General features: G+C 40.4%; 3 protein-coding genes across 5 annotated transcripts; 1 reads left to right on the plus strand and 2 right to left on the minus strand.

The window, feature by feature from the left end:
- Positions 1-44: 44 nt before the first annotated feature.
- On the minus strand, positions 45-3,349 carry cdc50c (Cdc50 family member C). Its single transcript, XM_088315078.1, has 7 exons — positions 2,874-3,349; positions 2,604-2,720; positions 1,632-1,739; positions 1,456-1,546; positions 994-1,140; positions 715-927; positions 45-499 (listed from the first exon to the last, which is right to left on the minus strand). The coding sequence occupies exons 1-7, from the start codon at positions 3,063-3,065 to the stop codon at positions 312-314; spliced, it is 1,056 nt and encodes a 351-aa protein (XP_088171204.1). The 5' UTR covers positions 3,066-3,349; the 3' UTR covers positions 45-311.
- Positions 3,350-3,490: 141 nt separating this feature from the next.
- Positions 3,491-24,752, minus strand: cmss1 (cms1 ribosomal small subunit homolog). 2 transcript variants are annotated; one of them, XM_088315079.1, is made up of 10 exons: positions 24,585-24,752; positions 6,413-6,561; positions 5,789-5,854; positions 5,584-5,722; positions 5,447-5,506; positions 4,698-4,800; positions 4,547-4,607; positions 4,239-4,326; positions 4,046-4,134; positions 3,491-3,765 (listed from the first exon to the last, which is right to left on the minus strand). In XM_088315079.1, the coding sequence occupies exons 1-10, from the start codon at positions 24,631-24,633 to the stop codon at positions 3,682-3,684; spliced, it is 888 nt and encodes a 295-aa protein (XP_088171205.1). In that variant the 5' UTR covers positions 24,634-24,752; the 3' UTR covers positions 3,491-3,681. The 2 variants fall into 2 exon arrangements, with proteins under 2 accessions (XP_088171205.1, XP_088171206.1); XM_088315080.1 differs by having other exon boundaries at positions 24,473-24,585.
- Positions 12,563-22,970, plus strand: LOC148323307 (filamin A-interacting protein 1-like). Of its 2 annotated transcripts, XM_088315942.1 has the most exons (4): positions 12,563-12,718; positions 12,836-12,985; positions 13,331-13,497; positions 19,666-22,970. In XM_088315942.1, exons 1-4 carry the CDS (start codon positions 12,578-12,580, stop codon positions 22,256-22,258), a joined length of 3,051 nt encoding a protein of 1,016 aa, XP_088172068.1. In that variant the 5' UTR covers positions 12,563-12,577; the 3' UTR covers positions 22,259-22,970. The 2 variants fall into 2 exon arrangements, with proteins under 2 accessions (XP_088172068.1, XP_088172065.1); XM_088315939.1 differs by lacking the exons at positions 12,563-12,718; positions 12,836-12,985; positions 13,331-13,497 and adding an exon at positions 18,627-18,775.
- Positions 24,753-27,151: the final 2,399 nt, after the last annotated feature.

A 27,151-nucleotide genomic window follows, 5' to 3' on the forward strand; every position in this document is an offset into this window, starting at 1 on the left:
CCAGAAAAGTTTACTTGCAATGCCGAATAAGAAAAATTGACATCTATTGGCAAGACACCTTTTATGTTTTGTAAATTCATGTATGCTGCAGAAAATCCGCCACGGGCGATCACATTTCACGTTGCAACATATCAGTGTCAAAACATTTCCAAGTCAACAGTTTACATGTATTTGTATAAAATGAGACATTAATATGTACACGTTCTAGCGTTAAATTAGTTTCTGTTCACGTTAACGTAACGTTTGGTCAACCTGCACAATCTTTTGAGATCCAATACAAGAGTTGACATCATCCCCGCTAGTTTAACTCATCACTCCTCCATGTTCTTCCCATCCTTCCCAAACTTCCACCAGACGACGGTGAGGCCGACGGCCGCCAGCAGAACCAGGCCGCTGGTGATCAAGTAAGCGATGGGCAGGAACTGATTGGGACCGCCAAACCAGTTAAGCGTGGTTAGGACCACCTGCTTCCGGCCTCGGAAGAACTGCACAGGGAAGTCTGGAGGGAAAGGTCGAGAGTCAAGGCGGCAAATACCGTGATTGTAAATTTGACCTTTTAATGACTTGATGTTTGAATTGCTGGCCCACCCATTAAGTGTGAAATTAAACAATCAAATCTTTTGGCTTGCCTATTTCTGAAAATGTGTCTGTGATCTGGACGTGTTATTAAGAGACCAGAAAAAAAAATGGTTCTGTCTTCTTTGAGAAAGATACTGTAGGTTATCTCCACGCTGTAGTTGCCTTTCGGCAGGCCGCTTTGGAAGGGTTTGTCCGTGCGGAGCAAAATGCCGTAGAGCTTCTTGAAGTTGGGGAAGGCGGCCTCCCGCATCCATACGATGAGGGCCTCGTTGATGAAGCCGTTGTTGATGGCGTCGTGCGTGTCCAGCTCGTACACGGGCTTGTGCCAGTAGGGAGGCGGCGCCGTGCCTGTCGGGTTCACGCACTTGTTCGACGCCATCACGTGCAGTTACACAAAATTGAAACACAAAATACCTTGGAAGACTTCCGCCAAGCTCAGGTTGTCCGTCTGCGGGTTGCGGTACTTGATGTTTTTGTCCGTGTACCAGCTGATGCCTTTGCGCAATAAAGGCACGAGGTACTCGGAACTACCAGAGCCCAAATATTGGAACTTGAAGGAATCTGGGAGGAAATCAGAGACGTCATTAATCAAAACATCAGGCACACATTGACCAATGTGCAATATGCTGCTTCACGCACACGTTATTTGACCACAGGTAACATACGGTACTTGTTGCATTCAGAACTGGGGATGTGTTTAATATTGTGAAGCAAATCATTCAAGAATTTGAAGCAGCATGATGTCAACTACAGACATCCACACTCAACAAGTCCATCTGATGGGACACTGGCGTTAAGGAGTTCAGAACATTCGAGCGAGTTCCTCATCCCGTAAACTAATTACTTCAAAAGGACATTGGTGATTTTTCTGTTTACCATTAAAGATGCTGTTGGCCACAGCGCCACAGGGAGCGATAGGCAATCCTTTGTCATTGGTGGCGAATGGCTTGCAGTACGAACTGGGTTTCTGCAAAAGTGAAATCAAGGTGAATTAATTCACATTTGATAGACTTGTGTTTGAAAAGCAAGGCAAAATATTGTGAAAAAAACACCTTTAAGTTGGTCTTCCTGCCGACCATCTGCGCGTCATCCCTGGAGTCCATGTATCTGCGCAGGTTTTGGTGGAAGTTTTGGAGGCCATAATAGAAGAAGACGTCTCCCTGACACAGCGGAAGAATTAAACGTGGCTTACTTGACCTCCGTTTAGTAAGTACACTCAAAGAGACATTTGTGGGCAGGCCCTTTTTTGGTGTACGATAAGCACAACTTTTATCATTTGCTTCTTCAAACGTATTTGAACATGGAACAAACTACATTACTCATGTTGTCCAGAACAGCAAGAATTTCTAAAATTGCATTATGTAAACTGAAGTTAAACTAAAATAAAGGACGACTATAGTACACAGCCTTTGAAAATGCTGGCAGACATGTAATGCAAGCTTGTCTGTTCATTTTTTCGAGCCGGCCCCGGTGCTATCATTCAATTTATCTTATCACCTCCCTCACCTGAGCCCAATGGAAGTCCGTTGCTCACCAAAACAGAAACACTTAATGCAGCAAATAAATGGTCTTGAGAAATAAACACCTCCTACAAATACACTTGCCTTTTTCCCATAAAGTGAAATGATCTAATTTTCTCAACTTTATCTCTTAACTCACCTATATGTGGTTTTGTGCTCGTTCCCTAAAGCTCGAAATGCCACAAGATGGTGCCAAAGCCCTTTCACATAGGAATTAGGAAGCATTTTGAAGCCATACACCTTCATTTATACAAATGTCCAGGAGGAGCTCGGGTGAAAACCCAAATTGTTCTTATTCTTGCTGTATATAGAAGGCAGAGGAACCATTTTTATTTTTCTATCCCTTTCCTCCTCAATTAGATTGGCAATGTAGCAGTCTCTCTTCTAGTTAATGTTTTACATTCTTGACTACATCGGCAAAGTACAACAGACGAGATAAAGAAGCAGAGCTGGAATTAGACCGCGCCGTGTGCCGTGCAAGATTACCACCCGGGTACGCCTTACCTTCAAGGCTCTGTCCACGTGAAAGTACAGTTTGCAAGTGCAGGGCAGTGCTGCGTTGCTCACATTCTCGCGCATGGCGTGACAACGTGCACACGCTCCATTGTCGGTGTAGTCCACCTAAGATGACAGGAAGGATTTGTGAATAGCACACACGCTTGTTCACAACATGAACTTCGACACCTTCCTTCCTCTACGCTCCTTCGTTCGAGACGCATGAAGACATTTCTTCACCACCTTCCACACAAAAAAATACACATATGAGACACTCACCCGGATTTCCTGTACACTCTGTACGGTAAGCAGAAGCCAAATTCCCAGCAGCAAGCAGATGACAGCCATTAAGTAGAAGAAAGGCAACACGGTGTTAGCCGTCAACATGGGCGACCAAGCGGGCAGACGCTGCTGCTTGAAGGCCGAATTGTCGGGCCTCCGAGCAAGGGGTCCGCTCTTGGCTTTGGCCATGGCGGCGACGGCACGGGGAGCTTTGCTGGAGGTGTTTGCGAAAGTGGCTGAGCTCGCTTCCTGTTCCTGTGGTATCACTACACACAGACAAACACGCGCACACACACATCTGACGACACGGCCTCTCGCTGTGGAGGGACACGGTTGAGTTTTGTTATTAATTAACCACGATCAACGGCCACTCCCTGCGGTTCTATTCCTGGCCTTTTTTTGGGTTGTTGTTTCGGGTAACGTGCACAATACATTTGTAATTACTGTCACGCCCACAGATTTTGCGGGCATCTATTTGGAGTTAGGTTCTTTTTGTACACACAATTTCTTTGGGGTTGTGGTTATTGTATTTGGAACAAAAACAACAACATGAGGATCTCAGCAGGAGAGACTTCCTTTTTCAATCGTTTATGGGCAACAAACCATATCATCACTTTCATTTGACGGTCAATTTATTGAAAACATCTCACCAAGACACTTTGTTGTACAAACAGCGCCGCACATTTTTACACACCCTCTGATAATAATAAAAAGCATTGTGTGGGCAGACAAGATGCCGCAGAGCTTTGAACCCGTAAACGTGTTGTATATATCACGAACTCCGAGTAAAGTTGACAATCTTGAGTTAAAACAAGCCAATTTTGACTCTATCTGCTTTGCATCTGTCGAGGATCCAGCTTTCCATCAGCTTGAAAACATCCAATCTGATCTGAAAGAAAAGCAGGAACACTTGTAAAAATATAACGGACAATTGCAAATGTTTGAATCGAAAGCTCACGAAATGAAGAGAGGACCGCAAACGCTGTTTATTACAACGCTGCATTCTAGCTACCGCACAACAATTACCAATAAAAATAGCAAGAACAAAACCTAATTGAATAATATTCAAGTGAAAAATAACAAAATAGTCCGAAAAGCGTTAGGTGATTGCTTTAAAGTTCACAGAACAATGTTGTGTTATTTTATGCCAGCAGGGGGCAGTCACTCACCTCAGGAATGTCCATCATCCTCTTGCACTTCTGGTCTCTCCAGTTCCAGTCCAGAACCACATACCGCAATCCCTCCAAGCTTAACCCATCTTGAGAGAGATAGAGTGAGAGAGAGAGAGAGAGAGAGAGCGAGAGAAAAAATAAATTACTCTGATGTTTAATCGTTGGTCCAGGGTGGGACTCGTGCGGTTACCTCTGTGAATAAGAGCGCTGATCCTACAAGGTGTACCCACTCCGATGTGAACGACTCCCTTCTGCAGCAGCTTCACCTGCTCCTCAATCTTCGCAAAACAGACAAGCACAACTGTTACTTCTCACACAGAAATCATTCTAGAGCACGGGTAGGAAACCTAAAGCCCATGGGCCATACATAGCCCCTGACAGTATTTGACTTGCATGCAATTCTAAAACAGAAAGATTTCACTACTGGTATGAAAACGGCTTCCACCCCTGTTCGAGAATATTTACAGGCACTGAAATGATAAACAGTCTTTGTACAACCTTTATGTGCTTTGCAAAAAGCTTTACGGCCTTGGCTTCACCCTTGAATGTTGTCAGTTGCCTGGGAAAGAAATAAAAACAAACAGTGCTTGGGCTAATCATGCTTAAGAGTTGGTTCCATTATGGCATTCGAACAAATGAAACATCTTACTTAATGAGCTCGATGGCCCGGAGGGCTGAGCTGCAGACAATCAGCACGACCAAAGATTTCTTTTCCGTGTGCTGTCTCTGAACTTTTGCCCATTTGGGACAAACTGATGGAAAAAAACAAAGAATCAAACGAGTCAATCATGGACACCCTGAAAAACGGGGAGTAATTGAGCCCACCCCACCAAAACTGTATTGAATTGCAGATATTAATATTTTGAAGAGTAAATGTTTACCGCAACTTATGATGCCAAAACACTAACATAATTACAAAGACACTTCATAATACCCTTAAAATGAACTCGAAAAAATGTGTTCGGACCCTGGCAAGTCCCCGTCACAAACTAATATAAGTAAGATAAGCAATTTTCAGGCAATAACAAGGTCATCGCCGTCTTTTTAATAGCCACTCGGCAGATCTAAAACACACACTTGCTTAACTCTCGATGACTCTCAGTAACAACCCAGGCTAAACTTAGCTCTGATAACTTATAACAGGTATCACTTCGACATACTCTGCTTCCTTGGCACCATTACTACTTTCACTATGTTGTGTGGGAACAGTTTAAACGTAACTCAATTTTCAACTGATATATATTGTAATCTAAAAGATAAATATCTCTACAAAAATGTCTATAAATGAAGACCGCCGCGGTAATAGATATCTAAACCATCTGCACTTGGACACTGTTTTTGGAAATTACCACGACCAAAAGAACGTAAAAGAAATTATATCATGACGATGACACTCACTGTGCTTCAGATAGGACGAGAGGCTGTGCGTCAGGTCATTCGAGGTCAGGAAACAAGAATCTGGAAAAATGCATGACAAATATCAGACAGCAAAAGAATTTCATTTGACGTGGGAATGCGGATTTGTGACGACTCACCGTGCAGTTTGAGCTCATCCTGCTCGATCACGGAGCGCTTGTCTGAGAAGTACTGCGTGAGGAAGTTCTGAAGGTCGACAGGGCAGCCTGGTTTGGGCTCCGAGGCGGCCAACACCTCAGTAATGGTCTTCTTCCTCCACTGGAAATACAGTTGAAATATGCGGAACCACTGACTGTTGACATGAGCCATGCTGGCTTGACCTACCTTTCTCTTTTTGGGCGATTTGCTTGATGTTTCCTTCTCGTTCTTCTGCATCGGAAGGATTGACGCCTGAGACAAGACAGGTGTGATGAATTTGACAGCCAATTTCGAATATTTTCCTTCAAGGGATTACTCAACTGCAGATTAGGAATCAATTTGATAGGAGGTTTTTATTTGTATACTTGTGGCAGTGCCTGCCGACTGACATTTGGAACTTCCGTGTTCCAATGAGAATGGAACGCACACGTCTTGCATTAGGAATTTTTTTTTCTCCATCCAGTTTTGGTTCTTGTCATTGCAAGGATACACAAACGCGGATTGCACTTCTAAAGCACGGAACGCATCTAAACACTTGATAAATAAATGAATAAATAAAATGTAGATTTAGATATCTAAAACAATAAAACGTACGGACCGATACAAATAAAAAAATTTTCCCTCCACATTGCAGCCTTTGCGTTTTGAGAATTGTATAATCTACACACATTGTCACGCCAACTTGAATGTGTGTAAATTTAGAGCCCTCCACCGCTCTTATTACCGTTTTTCATTTGACCGTTTTATTCGTATGACCCACAAGCGTTTTTCAGTCAAATACTAAAGTGCAAACCAATCACGGTGTAATACCTCTTCATTCTTTTTCTTCTTCTTTGCCGTCACTGAGTTTTCCGTTAGCTTCTTCCTCTTTTCTGGCTTTTTGGGTACATTTGGCTTTTCTTTTATTGGTTTGTTCTTGATTTTCTTCTTTCCAACTTCCTCCTCCACCTCGGAATCATCTAGGGGGAAAAAAAGAAAGGAGAAAAAAAGCAAAAGGTTTTAAGGTGTGACATTTAAATCGGGATCAATAAGTTAAATGTAATCACTTTGTTAAGCCACACAAGAAGGGGAAAGTATGAGAAACATTTGTTATGATGACACGGTGCAGTTCTAAGACCACAATAGTAAACATATTGTGGAAAAAAAAATTAAAAAAAAGTGCCCTTCAGCCAAAAACAGGGCCTTATAGGTATTGCGATTGTGTGTTCCTCTCACATTGCACAAAGAAATTGAAGAAGACATGATTGAAAGAACAGCGACGCAGAAAAAGAAGTCAAGCTTCATGTTGACTTCACATGACACGCTTTCTGACCATAATTACAACCAAGCATAGGATGTATAAAAAAAACATTTATGTCTCCTAATTAGAAGTCACAGACAACAGGGATTTGTGTGACACATTAAATGTCAACAAAGACAGCTCATCATAGTTATTTTAGTGATTTTACACTTCCTGGTTGCATTTTGCGACAACACCAAAGCAAATTTAGCACAGTCCTTTTTTGTGTTAAGAAAAGCAAGAATATTATTTAATAGAGTGCAATCTCTAAATTTGAAAGCCCTTTAACTCATATGATTGAGACTTAAACACTTTTTTCCACACACAAGGTTTCACCTCAGAGATTTCAAAAGGATTAACTATGCAAGTGTGCTTTGCTTTTTCTTTTGGTTATTTTATTTTTGTAACATCTGCAAAGAAATGTGCCAGGAAAAGTGCAATGTCAAACAACAGAGAACGGAATTTAATGCGAGGGGCAAAGGCAGTCCACTCCACGCGTCAACTCACACGTAGAAATCTTGGAACAATATTTAACACTAATCAGTGTTAAACAGTAAATCCAAGTTTGATGTTATTCCACTCCATTTATTGTTAAACTGATAACTTTCCGACAGCGTCAATCAAAAGACAACATTGTCTTTGGTAGAATCCTTGATTGTGCAGGTGTACCTAATGTTGTGGCTGGACGAGTGAATATAAACCATCAGTGCACATCTGACTCCCATCTTTGTCCTCTTATTACGCCATCCCTCTAATGGATTAGTACCATCTCATCCATCATCATCACCGCCCGCGCTTGTGTTTTTCTACGCCGGGCTCATTACTGTCAAAGGTCCACGTAGGAAAATGACAAAAGATGAGCACAGGATTGTAGTTCACGATCACTTCTGGCCGTCTGCTTGCTTTCCATTGAGATGCAGCTCCACCCCTTTTCCACTCCGCCACAGTCAGACTCATCGAGTGTCATTCATTAGTCCAGAAGTGCACTCCATCAACTGATTCCCCGCCTCCCCCATTTCTCTTCCATTGTTGGAGGGAGCCAACCAATTCCCTCACGACAGAGAGGTTGATGTGAGGACACTCAGATGAAGCGTGAAAGGCCGCCCAAAAAAAACAAACAAAAAAAAAACAAAACTGGCGCCTAATGAAACACCAGCCTCGCACGTAAGTCTTTTTCCTTAATATTAATACTGTTTTGATTTGTGGATCACTCCCTCACCTTAATTCTCATTAATTCCATCTTTAGAGACATTTTGTATGCATGACTTGTCATTGCTGTGCATTAACAGATGTTTAAGATCAAAAGTGTCAGAACAAAATGTGTTTCTCAAGGAAATGTTGGATGAGTTGACGAAATAAAAGGAAAACAGAATTGTTCAAAATTCGGATATCAAAATTAACAACATTGAGAGTTTCAACTGGGCAGGGTTGTCAAAGTCAATTTCGTTGCGAGCCACATCGCAGTTATGATCATATGTACGACCACCTCATATTACATAAACACAACAAATTGGCGAATAAGTAGTTTTGAAATGAGAAGCCAGTAAAAATGTTAGTTTAAATTGTATTACTGTTACATTATTAAAGGTGGATTTATAAAAAAAATTTTTTTTTAGAATATCTCGAGGTTTTTAAACGGGAAGCCAATTTTGATATTTTAGCAAGAACATCGGATGCAGATAATTTCCTTTTCCTTTTTTTTTTTTTCAACATGAATTTGAATACTTTGTTGCCACAGGTAGAAATGAATGATTTTCTTATAAAAAAAAAAAAAAAAAAAAAAGACCATGAATGGGGATTTGTCTGCATTTCCCTAATTTTACATCACAATTCCCCAATTCCTACAAGACACCCAAGTCTCCAACAAGCCCTTGATCCTCTGAGCCATAGGATAAGATTACAAGAAATCAATAGGAGATAATGACAAGATAGAAATTGACTCCTGCCTTGCCATTTTAAACCAGTCCATCAATAGAGGTGACTGGTTTTAATGGGCAGTCAATGGCACTGAATGGATACAATGACAATCGACTGTTTCCAGGAAATCAGCTTTTTTTTTTTTTTTGGCGGTGGGTTCGGGTGTGGCAAGTATTCAAGACAAATTGCTTTCAGGCTTAAACTGGTGTGATTGTACCTGCGCAATTAGTGGTGATTACACGGGTTAGCAGCTTGTTAGAGAAATAAGATATGCACTTAGCCTAATAATCTATGAACCATTACTGTATTCTACGGTTGTACTTTTTACACCAAGACTCGGCTAAAATTGACGAGGTGTCATGGCGACCACCACAACAGCAACGCCCCAGGGTATTGGGAGAAACAAGTGAGAATTCTAGGAATACAGATGGCTCCTCGTGACAGATTTAAAACGGCATGTTGCTTCTGTTGCTATGGTTGTTGGACATATGGAAGGCATAGGAGAGACCGTTGTCGGTTTCAAGAATAAATGGATACTTTGGACTGATCACCATCCATATTAAAGCACTGGTATTCTGTGGCTGCTCCGGCTTGTCTTGTGAGATGATTCATGAAATGATACATTGACATAAAGGTGTGGTCATACATGGCTTGTATGAAGAAAAAAAAAGATGATTCATGTTGACTTAGCCATATTGCACTCCAGCCAAGACAGAGATTTGTGTAATGGTTTTCGTAAATTGCAGTTAAGTTCTATTTCGGGTTCTCAGATGGTCCTCGTTGGCATCACTGGATGGAGGTGGAGTTTGTGAAATTGAGAAGCTCACTAAGGGTGCTTGGGGAAGTGTTGAATCATGGCTTTCTGAGAGACTACGGCGCAAAACCTCCCTCCCAAATTCAAAATTGTACGACCACAGGCCATTTCAAATTTTGACAATTTTAAAGGGGCCTAGCAATCTAAATCAAAATTTTCCCACTGTTTTAAACATTAGATACGTCAAAATGTGACCCGGTGTAAGTTTTAAATCTATACGTTTTGTCAGTTGTGTGCAAAGGGAGCAAAACAAGACAGATTTAGGTGTCATTATGGTGAAGATACAGTTTGCGATTCATTAAAAAAGGACTTGGCCACTTTGTGGTTGTTACACGCTAGTACTGCCATGAAAATTACTACATCGACTAATCGTTTGATCAATAAAATGGACACAATCGTTTTAGCCGGCCTTGATAAATTATCATTTACATGCACGTATTTCATCAATATACAGTCACGCCGCTTCATTAGCTCTCCTCCTCTCAAACAAATTGCTAGCATGTGCGGGAGGTGGAACACTCACTCACTTGGTGTGAACAATGTAAGAGCGCACAGAGAGTTAGCATACACTAAAGACATTTAAATTCTAATTCACGACGCATTTGACCATTCTGTGTCGAACAATCAGCGAACAGCAGTTGCGTTTAGCTCCACCCAAGATAAGAAAATCAGATGAAGTGTTGTTGGACTGCAGCTGCTACCTCTTTAAAAGTCTGCCAAAAAAGTTAAACGATACAGAGAGAGTATTTTGGGACAGTTAGTAAATAGAAACACCTAAAATTGCATTTCATAGCACTGAACTGAACTGATTTTTTTTTTTTTGATAGTTTGTTTTAGCAACCATACTTGAGATAATATAATGACCTATTTGATGAAACCCCTCCCATTAAAGTTCATTCAACGCTTCTTATCTTCTGATGAACTAAATCTTTATTTGCACATGGTACATTACTAAATCCTCAAGTGACCGCCATCACATCGCACCACGAAGCACACTTCCAACAGTGATGCAATAATTGTGGAATCTAGCATCTTATGAGTGAGTGCAGGGTAGGCGTGCGTGTATGTGTGGAGAGAGAGAAAGAGACAAAATAGCAAACAGTAGAATTTCACAACCGGCCGTCAAAGTACGCTTATTAAGAGGGAGAGGAGAAAAAAAAAAACTTCTCAGAGGACAGTTTACATCAGAGCCCAAAAATGTTGAGCATATTTATTACATTATGGAGCCGCCAAGTAGTCATTGTTTGGCTTTCCAACTCGATGCCTGCCATGTGATTTATGGACCGGAGCAAATACAATAATGAATAGACCACCTACAGGCAACAAATTAAAAACACAAACCAAAAAACAAAACCAAAAAACAAAAAAAACATAGCAATTGGAAAATTCAAATTAGGTTGGATTTGTTTTGCAAGAATAAATTATAAATGTTTTAAGAAATTCAGATCTTGGCAGAATTATCGTGACAAAAAAAAAAAAATCTGTCAACAAACCAATGTGAGATTACCCCTCTTTATTATTGGTCACCATAACATGAACAGGAAGAAGGTATGGTTCTCTTTAAATAATGATATGGAAAAAGTAGTACAGCAGGAATTGTTTTCAAAAGTGTAATTTTGAGCGAATGATCCTCTTTTACATTACACAGTAAAAAAAGACAACATTTTACTGACAGATGAAATATGTTGCATACCCAAGATGTTTGTTGCAACACGACAAGTGGCCATAATCCTGGAGGGACTTTCTAAAAAAATAAATAAATAAATGGGGGAAAAAAAAATCTGGAAATGACTACTTCAAATGCCTCTAAAAATACATTCAGGAAATGACAATTGACTGCTGAAGCAGACGACCTACTCTGCTTCTCACCAACAATCTTCCATTTGCGTCAAAAGATTAAGGCTGTTAAATTTGGGAAATATTGTCTTACTAATATTTAGTGGATGGCCACATCTGTTTACGCTATTTCAGTTATGTGACTCATTCCCATTAATGGCACCATTTGAGTATTTGCTAGTTGGCTTGGCATGATGTTCAACTTTCCTACACAACCCTAACCCTTAAAAGGAAGAGTCGATTGGTTTCCTTTTACTTTATTTGTTCGACACCGCTGCGATTGGCTGCCAACCCGTTCAGGGTGCGCCGCGCCTACTGCCCCAAAACAGATGGGATAGGCTCCGGAACACCCGCGCCCCTTGCGAGAATAAGCGACTTGGATAATGGATGCATGTTCTGCAACAGAGTTCGATTACTGTGTTTGTCTCATTAGTCACTCTTTAATTACCATCAGTAAACAAATCTAATTCAATTATTTGCCAATTGGATTGGATCACGGTTAAATTAACCAAACCAGGGTTCATTTGAAACTATAGTTGGGATTACCTTGGATTACGCTTAAACCCAAACCCTGCATTAAACCCAGACAAGCAATCCAGTTGGTCCACAACACATTTCTGAGTTTGCGCCTGACCAGAAATAGTGAGCAGAACCAAAAACAGGCTTTCCAGTTGAATTAAATCATCCCGATTGATATCACATTCGGAGGGGAACAAAACATTCTGACTGAGAACCTCAGACTTCAAAACTTGAGATGGAGTTGTATTAAGCAAAATTACGTCTCTCCCCAAGCAATCAATCTTAGTTCAGAGGTCATCTGCTTGGAACAAGAAGCGATAAATTATGTCATGACCAGAGAATAAAAGTTTTCTCTGGGACCATCTTTCATTGAATTATCTGCAAAACTGATAACACAGTCTATATGTAACAGCGTTAGGCCAAGAGCACTGTTAATGATATTTTATCAGGTTCTTGGACTCGGAAAGTCAAATGAAAAAGAAAGAAAACGCTAACGCTTCTCTTAATCCTAGAAATGCATCACTCTGGTGAAAGCAGTCTGCGTGTTTGCTGGAATCAAGCCGATACCAAGAAACACGATTTACAATCTCGCATTCACCCAATTCCCAACATGTCCAAACATCGCAATACCCAAGTTCCAACAAAAAACAAGCAAGAAAAGAGATGCAAGTGCGAGAGAAGACGTTTCAGAGGAGAGCTTTCCCGTGATGACATGTTGTTCCTATTCAGCGTTCTGGAGGGAGAGCTTCAGGTAGGATAAACTTGTGAAATTTATAGATTTAGTCAACTGTACAACAAGACTCGTGAGCCCCGTAAAGAACTCACAAAAAATGGTGTAAACTCATTGTTCTGCTGTTCATCACGCCAGGCGAGAGATGAAGTCATCGCAGTGCTGAAAACAGAGAGGACGGACTCGGCTCTACTGAAGGCCTATTACGGTTTTATTGGACTGGATGGGGCGCTACGGTGCCTGCATGGAGACTCACTGCGATGGCAACAACAGGACCACCTAGAGGATGTGAGCAAAACAGCTACTGCAGAAGTACTAATAATAAGAAACCAGACACCATAGGGAGTCGGTAATCAAATGTAATGAGGTGAACAGCGCCATTTGACAAAAGCGGATTAATTACTGCCGCTTCACTGCACTTTGAGTAATTCTGTGCTGCCGGTGAAGCAATTATACTGTAATGATTTTGCAACCCTTCTGGATTGTATTGGTTTCACTTGATTGAGAGGGCTTTCCATCTAGTTCTCACCGAGATGATTCCCAAACTAACCCCAATCTTTCTCAAATTGTATTCAATTCCAGACATGTTAACTGTTAACGTGTGTTGCTTTCATTCTTTTTGCATCGTATTAGTTTTTTCCCCAGAAAAGGTCAAACAAGAGGATGGAGAAGAAGATCCTAGAGGGAACAAATGCTCACGGAGACGCTGTTAGCAGAAACGAGGAGGAACAGAGAAGCCACAAGGATGACTTTCAAAAGTATAAGCGTGTGTCAGCGCTACTGGAGGAGGACCGAGAGAGGTTTGTCAGTGCATCGCATTACGCAAAGGATCATATTAATAAATACACGATTATACAAAACAAATTCATTTTCAAGATCTTTGCAGCTTAGGGTAGAACCCAATTTTGTTTAGGTGAATGAATGCACATTAAGATCAGGGCTGGATATAAAAAACAATTTTATCCTGAAGAATTTGATTGTAGATTTAAGGAATCATGAAGCAACGGATACAAAATGGGGTGCACGGTACTGCATAGCGTAAGAAAAACAACAGATTAGTTTTGTGTACTTGGTTCTTGACTTGAGTATATATCCATCATGTCCCTCTTGGTATGAAAGATGTACAGTGATTTAAGTGTTTTAGCACACTGTAGAAAAACATCTGGACTTTCAGACGTACGTGAGCCCTTTTCGCCCAAGTTCATCCGTAACTCTCATTTGAAGTTCCTCCACTTGGACAGTCCATTGCAGCCTGAACTTGGTTGGAGTCCTAAGTGTGTTCAAGTTTTACTTTGGGCTTGTAAACAGATCAACATGTAATTACACGTACCGTGTACTTTTGGCACCTGCCTGTCCCTCGGTCAGCCAGTACATCTTCTGACGCATATGGGATAAAAATTGATGGTGGCTAGAACGTTTCCCTGTCCAAATAGCGACTACGTTCAGATGTGGCCTGTGGGTATGGCTAGGTCTGTTGGTAACGCAAGGCTGCCGGCGGGTATGGCTAGGTCTGGTGCAGAAATGCTATTTGAGGCCCATGCTGGCTCAGAGGACACTCTGTAATCTAATTCTGGAGAATTTTTGGGAAGTGTAGCCTGCATTTGTTGGGAAGAGTGCAAACACTTAAAGTGATCGGCCACAGGAGCACGTTGCAATTTAAGACCGAAAATAACCATGCCACATAAAACGTATTGTTTACCCGAAACAAACAAAAAACGGTGAGTTTACTTTGGCCTAATGATAAGGGATACAATGAAACATAATGACCATGCCTGAGGTTTTACAATCTGGCACTTGTAACATTTTTTGAAAAACACATGCCTCAAAAGTGGTTATGAGGCATGAAGTCACAGCGGACTTGTCAGTTGGTGGTGATTTTTCTTTGTCATTTTTTTTGTTGTTGTTATACAATGCCACCAGAATAGTACCATTGATGACAGCTATAATGACAACCATAAAGTCGGAAATGTGACTTATTGCGACAGATAAAATTTAATGTAAAATAAAATTGTATTACAAATCCATTTTTTTTTCCTTATTTTTGGTTAACAAATTATTGTTGTTTATTCGGCAACTAAGTAATATCACACGGAGAGGTTTAATGTTGTACTTTTTTTTTTTTTCTTTTCTTTTAAATCGATTCAGTTACAGGTTCGGTCAATGTTTTCCAAAATAAAAGCAGATGTCCGCAAATGATTAAACAAAAGATAATCAGTCTGTTTTCATGAACGACTACAGAAATCAGAGAATAATTACCGAAGGCTGAAAAAAGAGTGTTTGGGCAATTTAAAGTTAAACAACAGCTCTGAACGATTACTCCATTTTTAAAAGAGTTGTCAATGAATTTAATAATCCAAAAGTTGTCTATTCATTGATTAATTCTGACACCACTAGACTTAACCCGAGATGATGGACCCTCACTGCTCAAATGGTGTGATAATACTTTCTGAACTTAGGGACAATATTTGTTTATAAATACTAAATTGATCGTTAACTTCCTTCCATCTGACTCTGCAAGTGAAAAGAAAAAAAAAACACATACTGAAAATGCATTGAAGTGCTTTGTAATTTGTCAATATACAACAAAGTGTGACGGCCTGGGTCTACTTTGTTGCTTTTGTAACTGATTGCACAAGACTCTTCCAAAATATGCACCACTGCTGCCAGTGTCAGTGATTAAATAAAAAAGGAGATTGGGCAATCCGGTAATAATGCCAGATGTTTAGAATTAAGCGGATCTAAAGTTGCACAAATCTGAATAAGAGCACAATTGTTTGAAGAAAATAATGCATTGGAATGATAAGGTGGATGGCCTGTCTTTAATTCATTTTCAAAACCTCGACTGTGTTAGCTTGTACGGCGAAATGTTCAAAATGTCACACATCAAAAACCCTACGAAAATATTTCAATCTGCTTCTGTTTTTTTTCAAAGGGTTTCTTCTAAACAAAAGAGACAATCATCACAGCATTTGTTTTCGCCTTTTTTTCCCCCTCCAAGTTCCACCAACATCCATGTGCGAAACAGATGACCCGTCCGAGATGCAAACTATGAATTCCAGATATTGCGTATCATCTCTTCAGCTCAACTCTGATTCTTGTTGCATGTCATGTGCATGTCGCAATGAAACAGTGCGGTTGTTCCGGCCTCTTGCCATCACATTACGCACGTTGCATATGGACATGGTCTGTCATCCTCGACATTAAACAATCTCATGTGTGCGCGACTCACAAAAGCCATACACACATTCGACTGTCCACTTCAGTTCATGAACTGGAAACTTAAGGCTCTCCTCTTTGAAATCCTTTTTGAAACTCCTTTGCAGAGAGTACCACAGGAATTCTATCAAATAATCAAGTATTCTGATAAAATAAATTGAGTTCAATCAATTTTGAAAAAATGAAGAAGGAACGGTGTCAAGCTGTCAGCAAAAGTGAGCAGTCCTTTTCGCCGATTAAACCGCCTTTGAAAACTTGTTGAACGGCTCTTGCTCATCTATATTGGGCACTCGCTTAGCAGCTAGTAATTTTTTTATCTTTTTAAGAGGCACTTGAATTATTCGAGAACTCGTTTGAACCCTAAATTGTACTTATGCAACCAATTCTGATGTCATTTGATTGGCTACCATAGGTTACATTGGAAACAAGCCGTACATTTATTGGCAGGAGATAGGGAATAAGCGCTGCTGCAAATTACAATTGCCCTTGTTAACAGTTAAATTAACATTACACTTAAAAATAAATTCCATGAAGATTATTTGATTGGGGGGGGGGGGCAGTGCGTGTCTACAGAACATGCAGATGCAGTAAAGACTCATAACTTCCACTAACAACCCAGGCTAAACATATATAGTCCCAACAACAGCAGCATTAAAAAAAAATCTAAAAAATACATTGACTATCAAAAATAATTATGAATTTTTTTTTTCGACAATTGATTAAGTTGACGATTAATTCATGCACCTCCAATAAATACCTTGACTTGAATTTCTATTTACACATGGGAGCACGATAAAATAACACAAATGCATTTTCAGCAAATCGTTTCTGGGAATATGTTCCAAACAAAAAAAAAAAAAACGCAAACGGGTGAATTTTTGAACAGTAGGTGACTACCGTAATTGCACCATATCCGTATTTTAAGTTTCTGAGGTGTACTTTGTGGGTTGGGGTTTTGTATGCTTTAGAAGTGATTTCTTTTTTTCCCCTCATGGATAGCATTGTCCCCCCCTCAAAAAAAACCTTGCTATTTCTGGATGCTACAACATGAGTTTTGATGTAGAACAATTTAACAGTTTTTGTGGTTCTTGTTTTGTGCTTTGTAAAATTCACCAGGATTATAGCAGAGGGAACAATTTGAGAATATACAGCACATGAGTTTGGCTGTGTCTCATTTGTCAGACGGAGAAGCTAGAAAAACAAAACAAAACAAAAAAAACAAAACACAATTTTAGTGAAATTACACCCCTGGATGAAAATAGGACGTTCGGTCGTCCTGCTACATGAGGCCGTATTACATATCATTCAACGCTTGAAGGCTTTCTTGGAAAGGTCTTTGCGGGATGGGCTCATGCTTGTAATTGAGGACGAGCACTGCAGATGTCAGCTCTGCGATGGGAATGAGGACTTGGTGAACTCTGCAGCAAGAGTCGTGGGCGTGTGGATCGGAATGCGGCGGACGCTTACCTTTCACACCGTGAGCAATGTTTAACCTCCAGTCTTTGGGCGCACGGTGGAAAAATCTAGTTGGTTAAAAACTAAATATAGCATACTGGGAACATGCATTCCTAGTTGAATGAGTGGAAGATGAACGATCAATTACATTATTACATTCAATATAACTCTTAAATTGCTAAGTCTTTATTATACATAGCAGATGAGAAAGAATTTAACGCCAAGCATTTTACAAATGAAAAATTGGCTCTCGCATTTATTTTACGCGCGTTAATCCCTGCACATTTTAAGATGTGGCATACATGTCTCATAGTAATTATTGTCTGTTACTATTACTATCGGTAGAGTGAGGTGATTTAGCAAAACCCAAATTTTCCATTTCTGGTTGTCTTCAGACGTGACTTATACAGGAAATGATGAAAGCATCACTGCTTACTGTCAATTTCCCCTGCGCCTGAACACAAAGATGCACTGAATGCTCGACAAACAACAGGATGCCGATGACGGCGCCAACTTACCAACTGCGGTTAAACATTTTATAATTTCATCGAATAAAAAGCTGCGACGAGATGAAAGAGCGACGTATTAAGAGGCTTGGGAGAGGAAGAGAGAAAAAGGGAAAAAGACAACATATGGATGTAATTGGGAACCAATGATGTCATCTCACAGTCAGGTTATCAGGCCCCAAGCAAGAACGGCTAGGTCGCAGAAAGAAAAAAAAAAAAAAAAAAAGGCCGCTTCTTAAAACATATGTGAGAAACACACACACACTTAGATGAACTACAGCTCTTTGGACATGCCAACACATTCTGTCCTTCCCATTAGCCTCTTTGGCATGGCTACACAATGAGATCATGTGGAATGGGCTAAACTCCAGTAAAAACACACTAGCACTAACACACACTAAAACACATTTAAACACACACCCACACACGCACACGCACACACACGCAAATACGGTCATATTTCCATCACTTCAGACCACATTACAAACTTTGCTGGAGACTTAACCCTTACTATCACCACTACGTGCTATAGCAACAAATCTCAACCTTACAATTCACGTTGCCAAAACTCACGTTGTCACCAAAATGATGGCCTGCACAGTGTGTTAATAGATTTATGGTCCGATAGCATGAGGAATACCTGACACACACACACGCACATGCACACACACGCACACCCACGCACACGCAGCAGTCTCGGCTATAACCATATAAGGATTGGCCGATGATGTAATGGGTGCCACTGGCTGCGAGAAAGAGTCCATGCGCAGAGCACTTCTCATAATGTTTGGTTTTCCGCATGGAATGTCCACATCACTGGCATCTCCGGGAAGGGAGAGGGGAAAGAGTTGAGGCCAACTAATCTCTGAGGATTTGTAAGGAAAGAGACGCGGGACGACAGGTAGGACTATTTGAACAATGTGATTTGAGGAATTTGTGCTTGTGCTTGAAAAGTTAGATTGTCACTAAGAGAGAACAGCTGCAGCTTATGAAACAAACTTCAAAACTGTCTTCTTGCTACCAAAAGCCTATTACACTGCATAGTTATTTATAAATGCATAACAAAGTATTTAATACGCAGCGGAAATGTTTTACAATGAAACTGGATTTTGGAAAAGGAGACCGAAGAGTAAAATACTGCTATAATAAAATACAAGTGAGACAAATCCTACCTGGACAGAGACTGGCAATAAAAATAGGATTGATGTCCGTTCCGCAGAAGCAGAACAAAAGATCTTGGCTAAATCAGGGTTGTTAAAAGTCATACTTTGTCCGTAATCGTCTGTGACTCAACGGGGAATGCATGTCTTTCGGAGCCACGCGTCTATTCGCAATGTATTTGCACAGCACAGACGGGGGAACTATGGGATGTGGTGGAAAGGGTACTGGAGGGTAAAGAATATTCTTAATTAACCAACGCTACACGCCACGGGACCATCTGCCGCGCTTTTGAAAACGACCACATGGATGACAATACTTACACGCATGACACAGTGAGGTGTTAAGGTTTCGAAGTCGATACATAGGAGAACAAAATGCGCTACGTTCTCAAGAAAGGAGAGGAAAGTGATTCAGTTCTCCTTAGAATTTAAATAAATGTTTATGTTGGAATCAAACCACAAAGGCAAATCATTTGTGTTTATCAGCCATGGCCAAAAAGTGAGTAACTTTAAACATTACCTCATGTCCTCAGTGAATGAAATACTGTGTTACCCTGTAAACCCATTCAAAGGCATTCTTGGGACATAACTAATGCCCTCCCCCTTCCCCTCCTCTTCTAACGCTCCACAGACTGCAGCTCCTGATTGTAAAGGAACGGCAATACCAGGAGTTAAAGGAGACTATCAAAGAGCGAGAGATATCACTTCTTAAAGAGGAGCTGAACCGGCTGAAGGCTTTTGCGCTGCTAATTGTGAAGGAGCATCAGAGTCTGGAGAAGCTGTTGGAGGAGCACAGGCGCCATGTCAAAGAATTGAGTGCCAGCGCTAAAAGTATTGAGCAGGAGGCCAGTACAGTTAAAGAGAGACAGCAGCCAAATTCGATGCATCCTGAGGTGGAGCGACACGATTCATACACCAACGTCCACCGCTCCCGACACGCTATGACAGCTCACCTCGCCGATGGGGCAGCTCAGAATCAGCCACTTAGACAGCAGCACTCAAGGGTTGGTCGTCTGACAGACGAGAAACGAGAAAGTTCCACAAGGGAGAAGGACAAGGAACTGCAGGAGACTGGTGATCGAGAAGCGAGACAGCCAAGCTCGCTGTCAGAAGTGGAGGTACTGAGGAGAAGGGTGGTAGAGATGGAAGGGAAGGATGAGGAACTTATCCGCATGAGGGACCAGTGCCGGGATCTGGACTGCAGACTGGTGAGGGAGACGAAAAACTGCTCTAGTCTGAAGGTTGAGGTGAATAGGCTCAATGGGAGAATCAGTGAATTAGACCGCATAGAGGAGACTTTGGGCAAAAGCAAACAAGAGTGTTGCAATCTGCGGGACAGTTTGGAAAAAGAGAAGAATGTCAGCAAGATGCTCTCAGCTGAGGTGGACTCCCTGAAGGTTAAACTGAGAGAGCTGGAAGTGAGTGAGGGCCAACTGGAAAAGAGCGAGGCGGCAATTAGACATGATCTGGCCACGCTACGGTCTCTGACAGCTGCTTTGGCGGAGGACAGAAAGACCATATCGGAGAGGCTGCAGGAAACCGAGAAAAAACTTGGCGGGTGCGGGAGAAAAAACCCAGCAGTGAGTTCTAGAGAAGAGGCACTGAGCTCAAAGTCAGATGTAGAAGAAAAGATAACAGCCATGGCAAAGGAAAAGGACGAATTATATGCCAGGCTCGCAGTGGAGGAGCAGAGAAACACGGAGCTCGAGAGTAAAATGATCATTATGAGAAAGAGGTTACAGGTTTTGGAGAACAGGAGGGAAAAGGAAGAGAAGTACATGCAAGGCTCTAGTAACACCAGTCCTCGCTGCCAAATGGAAGAGAACAAAGCCAGACAACTCACATGGGAGCTGGAGAGGCTACAAAAAAGACTGCAGGACAAGGAGATGATGGAGAAAGAACTGATGAAAGTAGAAGACGACTATGAGTCCCTGGAAAAGAGATTCAAGGAGGAACAGATAAAGTCCAAGTCTCTAATCAAGGAACTAGAGGTGGCCAAAAAAGAGCTTTCGGGATACAGGCAGGCAGAAAAGCAGGACGTCAACCAGGAACATCTCCTCCTTTGTCGTCTTCAGAAGGAGCAAGTCAAGTCAAGGCTGCTAGGGAGAGAGGTCAGTGCCCTAAAGGAGCAACTCCAGCAACTGATGGGCACAGAGGAATCCATCAGTAGGGTCCAAACGGATCACTCCGCGCTGCAGGGAAAGTTGATGCAACAAGAAGCCAGGAACCGGGAACTGGCACGAGAGATGAGGGACTTGAGCGGGGAACTCGACAGATACAGATGCTTAAAGAATCTCGCGCCAGGTGGAAATGAAGAGCATTATTGCCCCACCAAGGAGGTCCAGACCGAGCCAACAGTGAAGTTGCCTACTGACTGCCAACTGCTCTCTATAAGTAACACAACATTTGGCGAGAAACATGAGGAGGAGGATCCAAACCACAACGATGAAGTCCTAGACAGACGGGGCTCAACTCTCGTCAGCAACCTTAACAGCTTGAACAGTGCCAACAACATTGTGAGCCAAAACAGAGGCCACGCAGCCAATGGGGTAAATGTGCACCAAGCAGCTAACGGGGACGTGATGATGCTAACGCACACACCAGGGCAGCCACTACAAATCAAGGTAACGCCTCATCATATTCTCAACACGGCCACCCTCGAGATCAGCAGCCCCACCCCGGACGCCTCCGCCTCCTACACCAGCACAGCCTTCATCCCATCCGGCGGAAACACACCAAACCAAAGAATCACCATCATCCAGAATAAGACGCCACCATCGAGTCCTGACCGCACCATCTCCCTGCTGAACGGGACGCCTGTCTCTCGAATGGTGAGCCCAAATTCGTCTCGCTCGGCGACTCCCGACCTCCCGATTCAGATTTTGACCGTCAGGACTTGTTCACCGGAGCCAACCGACATCGGGAGCCAGGGCGCCTTCTGCAAGACTCCTGAGCGGCAGAACAGCTGGCATCACGTGTGCTCCAGCAACCCCGACTCCAGCCCCAGTATCATCACCACAGAGGACAATAAGATCCACATCCACCTCGGGAACCCGTATCTCCCCTCTCACGGAATGCCGCCGCCTGTCGGCCCGTACTACCTTCGACATGAGCAGAGGACTCAAGTACTTGCAAATGGCTGCCATGTCAAAGGTGTCGGCAAGATTACCAGTAGTATTACCATTTCTCCTGCCACATCTCCCGCCTCACAGTCCCCTATGTAGCAGCGATCATTTTGTTGAGGTCAAAAATGTGTGAATGTCTCTCACCAAATACATATACCACCTTCCGCCAAGACTATGCAATTCAATCAATACTGTACATGTTTTTGTAATGACACACCATTTGCCACAATAGACTTCAAGTATTTACCCAAATAATACTTTGTACAACTGTTTCTACTGCCTGTATGAGAACAACAAGAAACAACTTCAATACAATCTCCTATCTATAAATATGTGGATATTTTTTCTTTTCACTTGCTAACTAGACTAAATTGTCAGCATGCGCTCTTACATGAACGATTACTTCATTTGTGGCACTTCTAATAAAAATCGAAAAGCAAAGAAAAATGGTTGGCCAGGTTTGAATGTAAATACATAGGGCTGTGCAATTAATCGAAATTCAATTACGATAACGATTATTACACTCAACGATTACAAAATTGGCATTATTCTAAAAAATTATTATTATATACAGTATATGTTATTGTATAGAAAACATTGTTAAAATAGTACTCATTTTACAATGTCTAATATTATAGTGAGTATACTTGAGTTAAAAATGTGGGTGTTTTATTAAAATTGTTTATTTAGATGTTACAACAGTTCTATGGCAATTTATAAGTATGCAGCAAGGAAACTCCAATGCACTATTCAAATTTATACATTTCCACCTTTTTTATTTTAAGATGAAATAAATTTTAATTTGTCTAAATATTGTTTCCATTTATGTTTTTTTGGTTTTGTACCCCCCAAAAAATAATTCAATAATCATGATTTCAATTACTACTAAAATAATCGTGATTAATATATGTATATATATATATTTTTTTTTTTTTTTTTTAAATAATCGATCAGCCCTGATAACATATGGCTAAAAAAAGTTTGTCACCAGGAGCTTATGTCAATTTTAATATTACTTGGTTAAGTGAAAAGCAGTGTTGTTAGGAACAATATTGCTAACATAAATTTGTTCAAAATACCGCAAAACAAAACTAAAAAAAAAAAGAACTTCAGTAGTTCAAGTCAAAAACTGAAACTAGTATTTTCTAAATTCACTACACATAGTGAAACTGTTTTTTTTAAACCATTTTGATGATTACACCTTACTGATAACAGAAATCCAAAATTCACAAAATTGGAACATCACATAAGGTATAATCAAAATTATTTTTAATAAATTAGTTGGGAATTTTTTGAAGAGGCCAATTGCTACATTTAATGAATCTGTATAGTATATTAGTTTTACATTTTGAATTGCGCTACTGAGATAAATGCATTCTATTAATATATAATAATTAAAATAATATATATAATTTGTTGTACTGAGCCTCTAGTTTCAAGGTTAGATCAAAACAAATGTGGCATTCCGTTCAACTACTTTTAATTAAAAGTATATAGTGAGGAAGTGACTCAATTTTCCATTACCCATTACAGTGGGTTTAACTTGTTTGTGTGAGAAAAAAAAAACTTTTTTGCTTGCATAACAACAAACTTGGTCTTGGTTTAGTTTTTAGAAGGTGCTATAATACACAATAACCAGCTGTTAATCTCATTCACTTCCAATAACATATTTTTGTTTTAAGTACCCAGACATTCAATCCCAGGTATGTATTTATATATGTTCCAGTTTTTCACGTGGTAGGGTAAAGGAGGGCCAGAAAACTATTACAGTGATAGGAGACAATGACGAAAATCCTATTCATTGACACATTTTCATCATACAGGCACATATTTCTTATACGATATATGCACTAAAATAATTCCTTGGCTAAACATGTTTAAAATCCAAAGGAGTGCATTGCTGCCCTCTGTCGACCAGAGTGGTGAACTGCGCTTGGCAAGCAACAGACACAGGAAGGTTACGCGTTCCATGACACACTTAAAAAGAAACCATAAATGTTACGAACTGTTTGTAGGAAAGAGTTAGGGACTGTTTGGAGGAAAGACAAAATTCCAAATACATAAAAGGTAAATTACAATGAGCTTTTGGAGTGCAAGTTTTTAAAACGCATCACACTGGAATGCACACGTGTGTTTACGTCGCTCCACGTATTTTTTACGTCACACAAGTACATGGCAGCTTCGCAAATACGTGATGCTACTCTTCATATCTGTAGTAGCGAGGCTTTAATAATGTGTTCTTATTAATTAACATGTAAATAAGAACTAATTTTACTATAATCAACAAGCTTTGAATCGCTAAAGCTAGCTTACCTGACGACAACTGCACATGGGGCGTCGACTCGTAAGGGCACATAATCAACAAGATGCACACGTTTTTGCCACATAAAACATTAGATTACATTACAAAAATCTTATATTTTACCTGATTTACAGTCATGCAGCCACCACTCGTCTCCCAAATCGTCCCCCATTTTGCCCGATTACGTTTTTGGACCGATTATCCAATCAAATGAACCGCTGTTCAAGCAGGCTGGGAGTAGGTTCACGAGCTGCACGTTGCAAAAAAAAAAAAAGTCACAGTTGGGTTTAGACATTGTAACAACAAAGCAAACGCCGCGAGTTTGACTACACCTCGATTCATAATAGTAAATCAAACTGTAAAATATCCAAATTGTCTCATATTTTCAACGAGTTTGTACAGGCTGCCAGGCAGCTAATGGAACGCTGAGAGGGTTGTAAACGGTATGTTCACAAGCAGTACGTTTCAAAAAACAAATAACGTTGTTTAGAACGTGAACAAAACAAGACATTTTCTGAGTTTTGTTTTACTTTAAAATACACACAAGCATCTGAAATGGGTTGACGCTACGGTACAATGTTTTATTTGACCGGCAAGAACTTTTTATTGTCATGTTATTTTTCTTAAGCTGTAATTGCATGTTAAAAATGCTTACTTTTGTTATAATAAGGGCTTTATATTTCATAAAACATCAAATTAATGTATGTGCATTCAAAAAATAATTTTGACAATCTGTCCTCTAGTTAACTTTGGGACATTTCCAACTTTGAAATGAGAAGAGGATGCTGAGGACGTGTTTGGAACAGTGCTCCTTTGCTGCAGCTGTAGAGGAGAGCAAGGACGGGTCCTCCTGCAGTAATTGCATACTCCATGCATTTGGTGTTAGAATTACCCCTTTTCCACCCTTAAGTTTTGCTATGAAAGCGATTTTTGATTAAAGTACCCTCTGCCCCCCTGCTATAAAACAAACAAAGCCTAATTAGGATCATATACACAGATGGGCTATGGTGTGTGTTATCCTTGCTATTTGTCGGGATAAAAACTAATCAAGAACAAAGCGAGGATAAAATATGCCAAAGATATTTGAACAGACTGAATGTGTGAATACGATGGACTAGCATTCTGACAGCAGGGGGCAACACGACAAATTAGACTTTTTTTCTCACTTTTTTGGACTAAATGTAGTGTAGTGCAGGCGTTTTTAATCTTTTGACCTTTCGGACTAACTTTTCCTGAATAAAGTAGCCCGTGGGACTAGTATTCACATATTACGATTTGTGTTGACTTGTATTATGTTTGTATTCGATAAATTTATCAAATCCACTTAGAGTTTCAAAATCTAAAACTATATCAAAGAATAACCCTGTATAAAGTGATCATAAAAAATATGTATTGAAGTTGTCTAAACACCCAACAAGATGCCAAACATGCACACGATTCCTGAAATAATTAAGATTTGAATCTCAAGTCAAACTTATCACCACGAAAATTGCAAATCATTTAATTTTACCTAAGCAAAAAAGGATGGAAATGTTGTGTCTTTTGGTGGGATTTGTCACATTTGGTTTGTATTTTTCTTTTTAAATTATATATCCATGATTTTCGCTCTTCGCTTTCTTCTTCACTTTATTCTGTACTGGTAGATTATTGACTGATGCTTTATCACCACCTAGTGGCCGAAACTTATATTGTAACTGAGCATCTCCTGAACAGCAACAGCTATGCAATTGATAGTACTCTGCAGGGTCAGCTTCTTCTCATTGTACTGTAATATCTGTGACTTTGAGTGATTATAGCATTAAAATATGCTATCTGGCCTGTGATAGAGGTGGGCATCGGTGAATAAGAGTGCGGTTGGCAGCCTGTTAATTCTCTAACTTGTTGGCTGGTGTGTTTGTGAATTATGGTCATCGACAGCTCCTGTATGATTTTGCTAATAATTGAGAAGCACTGGTCTAACTAAAGGTGTCACAATTAATGGATTATTTTTCAACTAAGTAATTATCAAATTAATAGACAACCATTTTAATAATTGAGTAATTTGGAGGCTTTGTTTAACTTAAAATTGTTAAAATCTGTGTGGGTGTGGTAAATACCCAAAGTCGGTTGGGGGGCCCCTGTGAAGTTCGCCCCTCCTAACGTAGTCTTCCCGAACTAGTAAATGTTAATGTTACTGACTACACTTTTCTTTTGTGATAATATGCTTCATTGGGAAAATATCAGTCAGTGTTTTGACATTCTGAATACGCACGGCTGAATTTGTGGTGTACAGTCCATGTTTTAAATTGATTACTATTGCTGAGCAAACAGGACAGACGCCTGTATGGCTTTTACTGCTACTTTACCACCTGCTCACATTTTTGCTGTGGTCATTACATTTTTTTCTTTTTCCTTCTGTGGTGCTAGATCTAAAACAAAAATCCATAGAAAAAGCAAAACACCTGTGGCGTTTATTCTTTAAAAATATAACAATGCTGGATGCAATCTGATTTGATAAGATTTTATTAATCCCTAAAAGGAAATTTTAGGAAATCGAGCGCTTCCGCAGCCGTACTAGTGTAGCGATAATCACATTTACGCGAACGAAGGGAACAAAAAATAAACAGCATGGCTGCCAATGATGTGAATTAAACCTACTTAGAGTGTGGGGGAAAAAAAGTTGTGATAATAGAATATAAATTATTCTTATA

The sequence above is a fragment of the Idiotropiscis lumnitzeri genome, chromosome 14 (genome assembly GCF_059441095.1).
Source record: "Idiotropiscis lumnitzeri isolate Australia: NSW breed Sydney's pygmy pipehorse chromosome 14, RoL_Ilum_1.0, whole genome shotgun sequence".
Lineage (NCBI taxonomy): Eukaryota > Metazoa > Chordata > Actinopteri > Syngnathiformes > Syngnathidae > Idiotropiscis > Idiotropiscis lumnitzeri.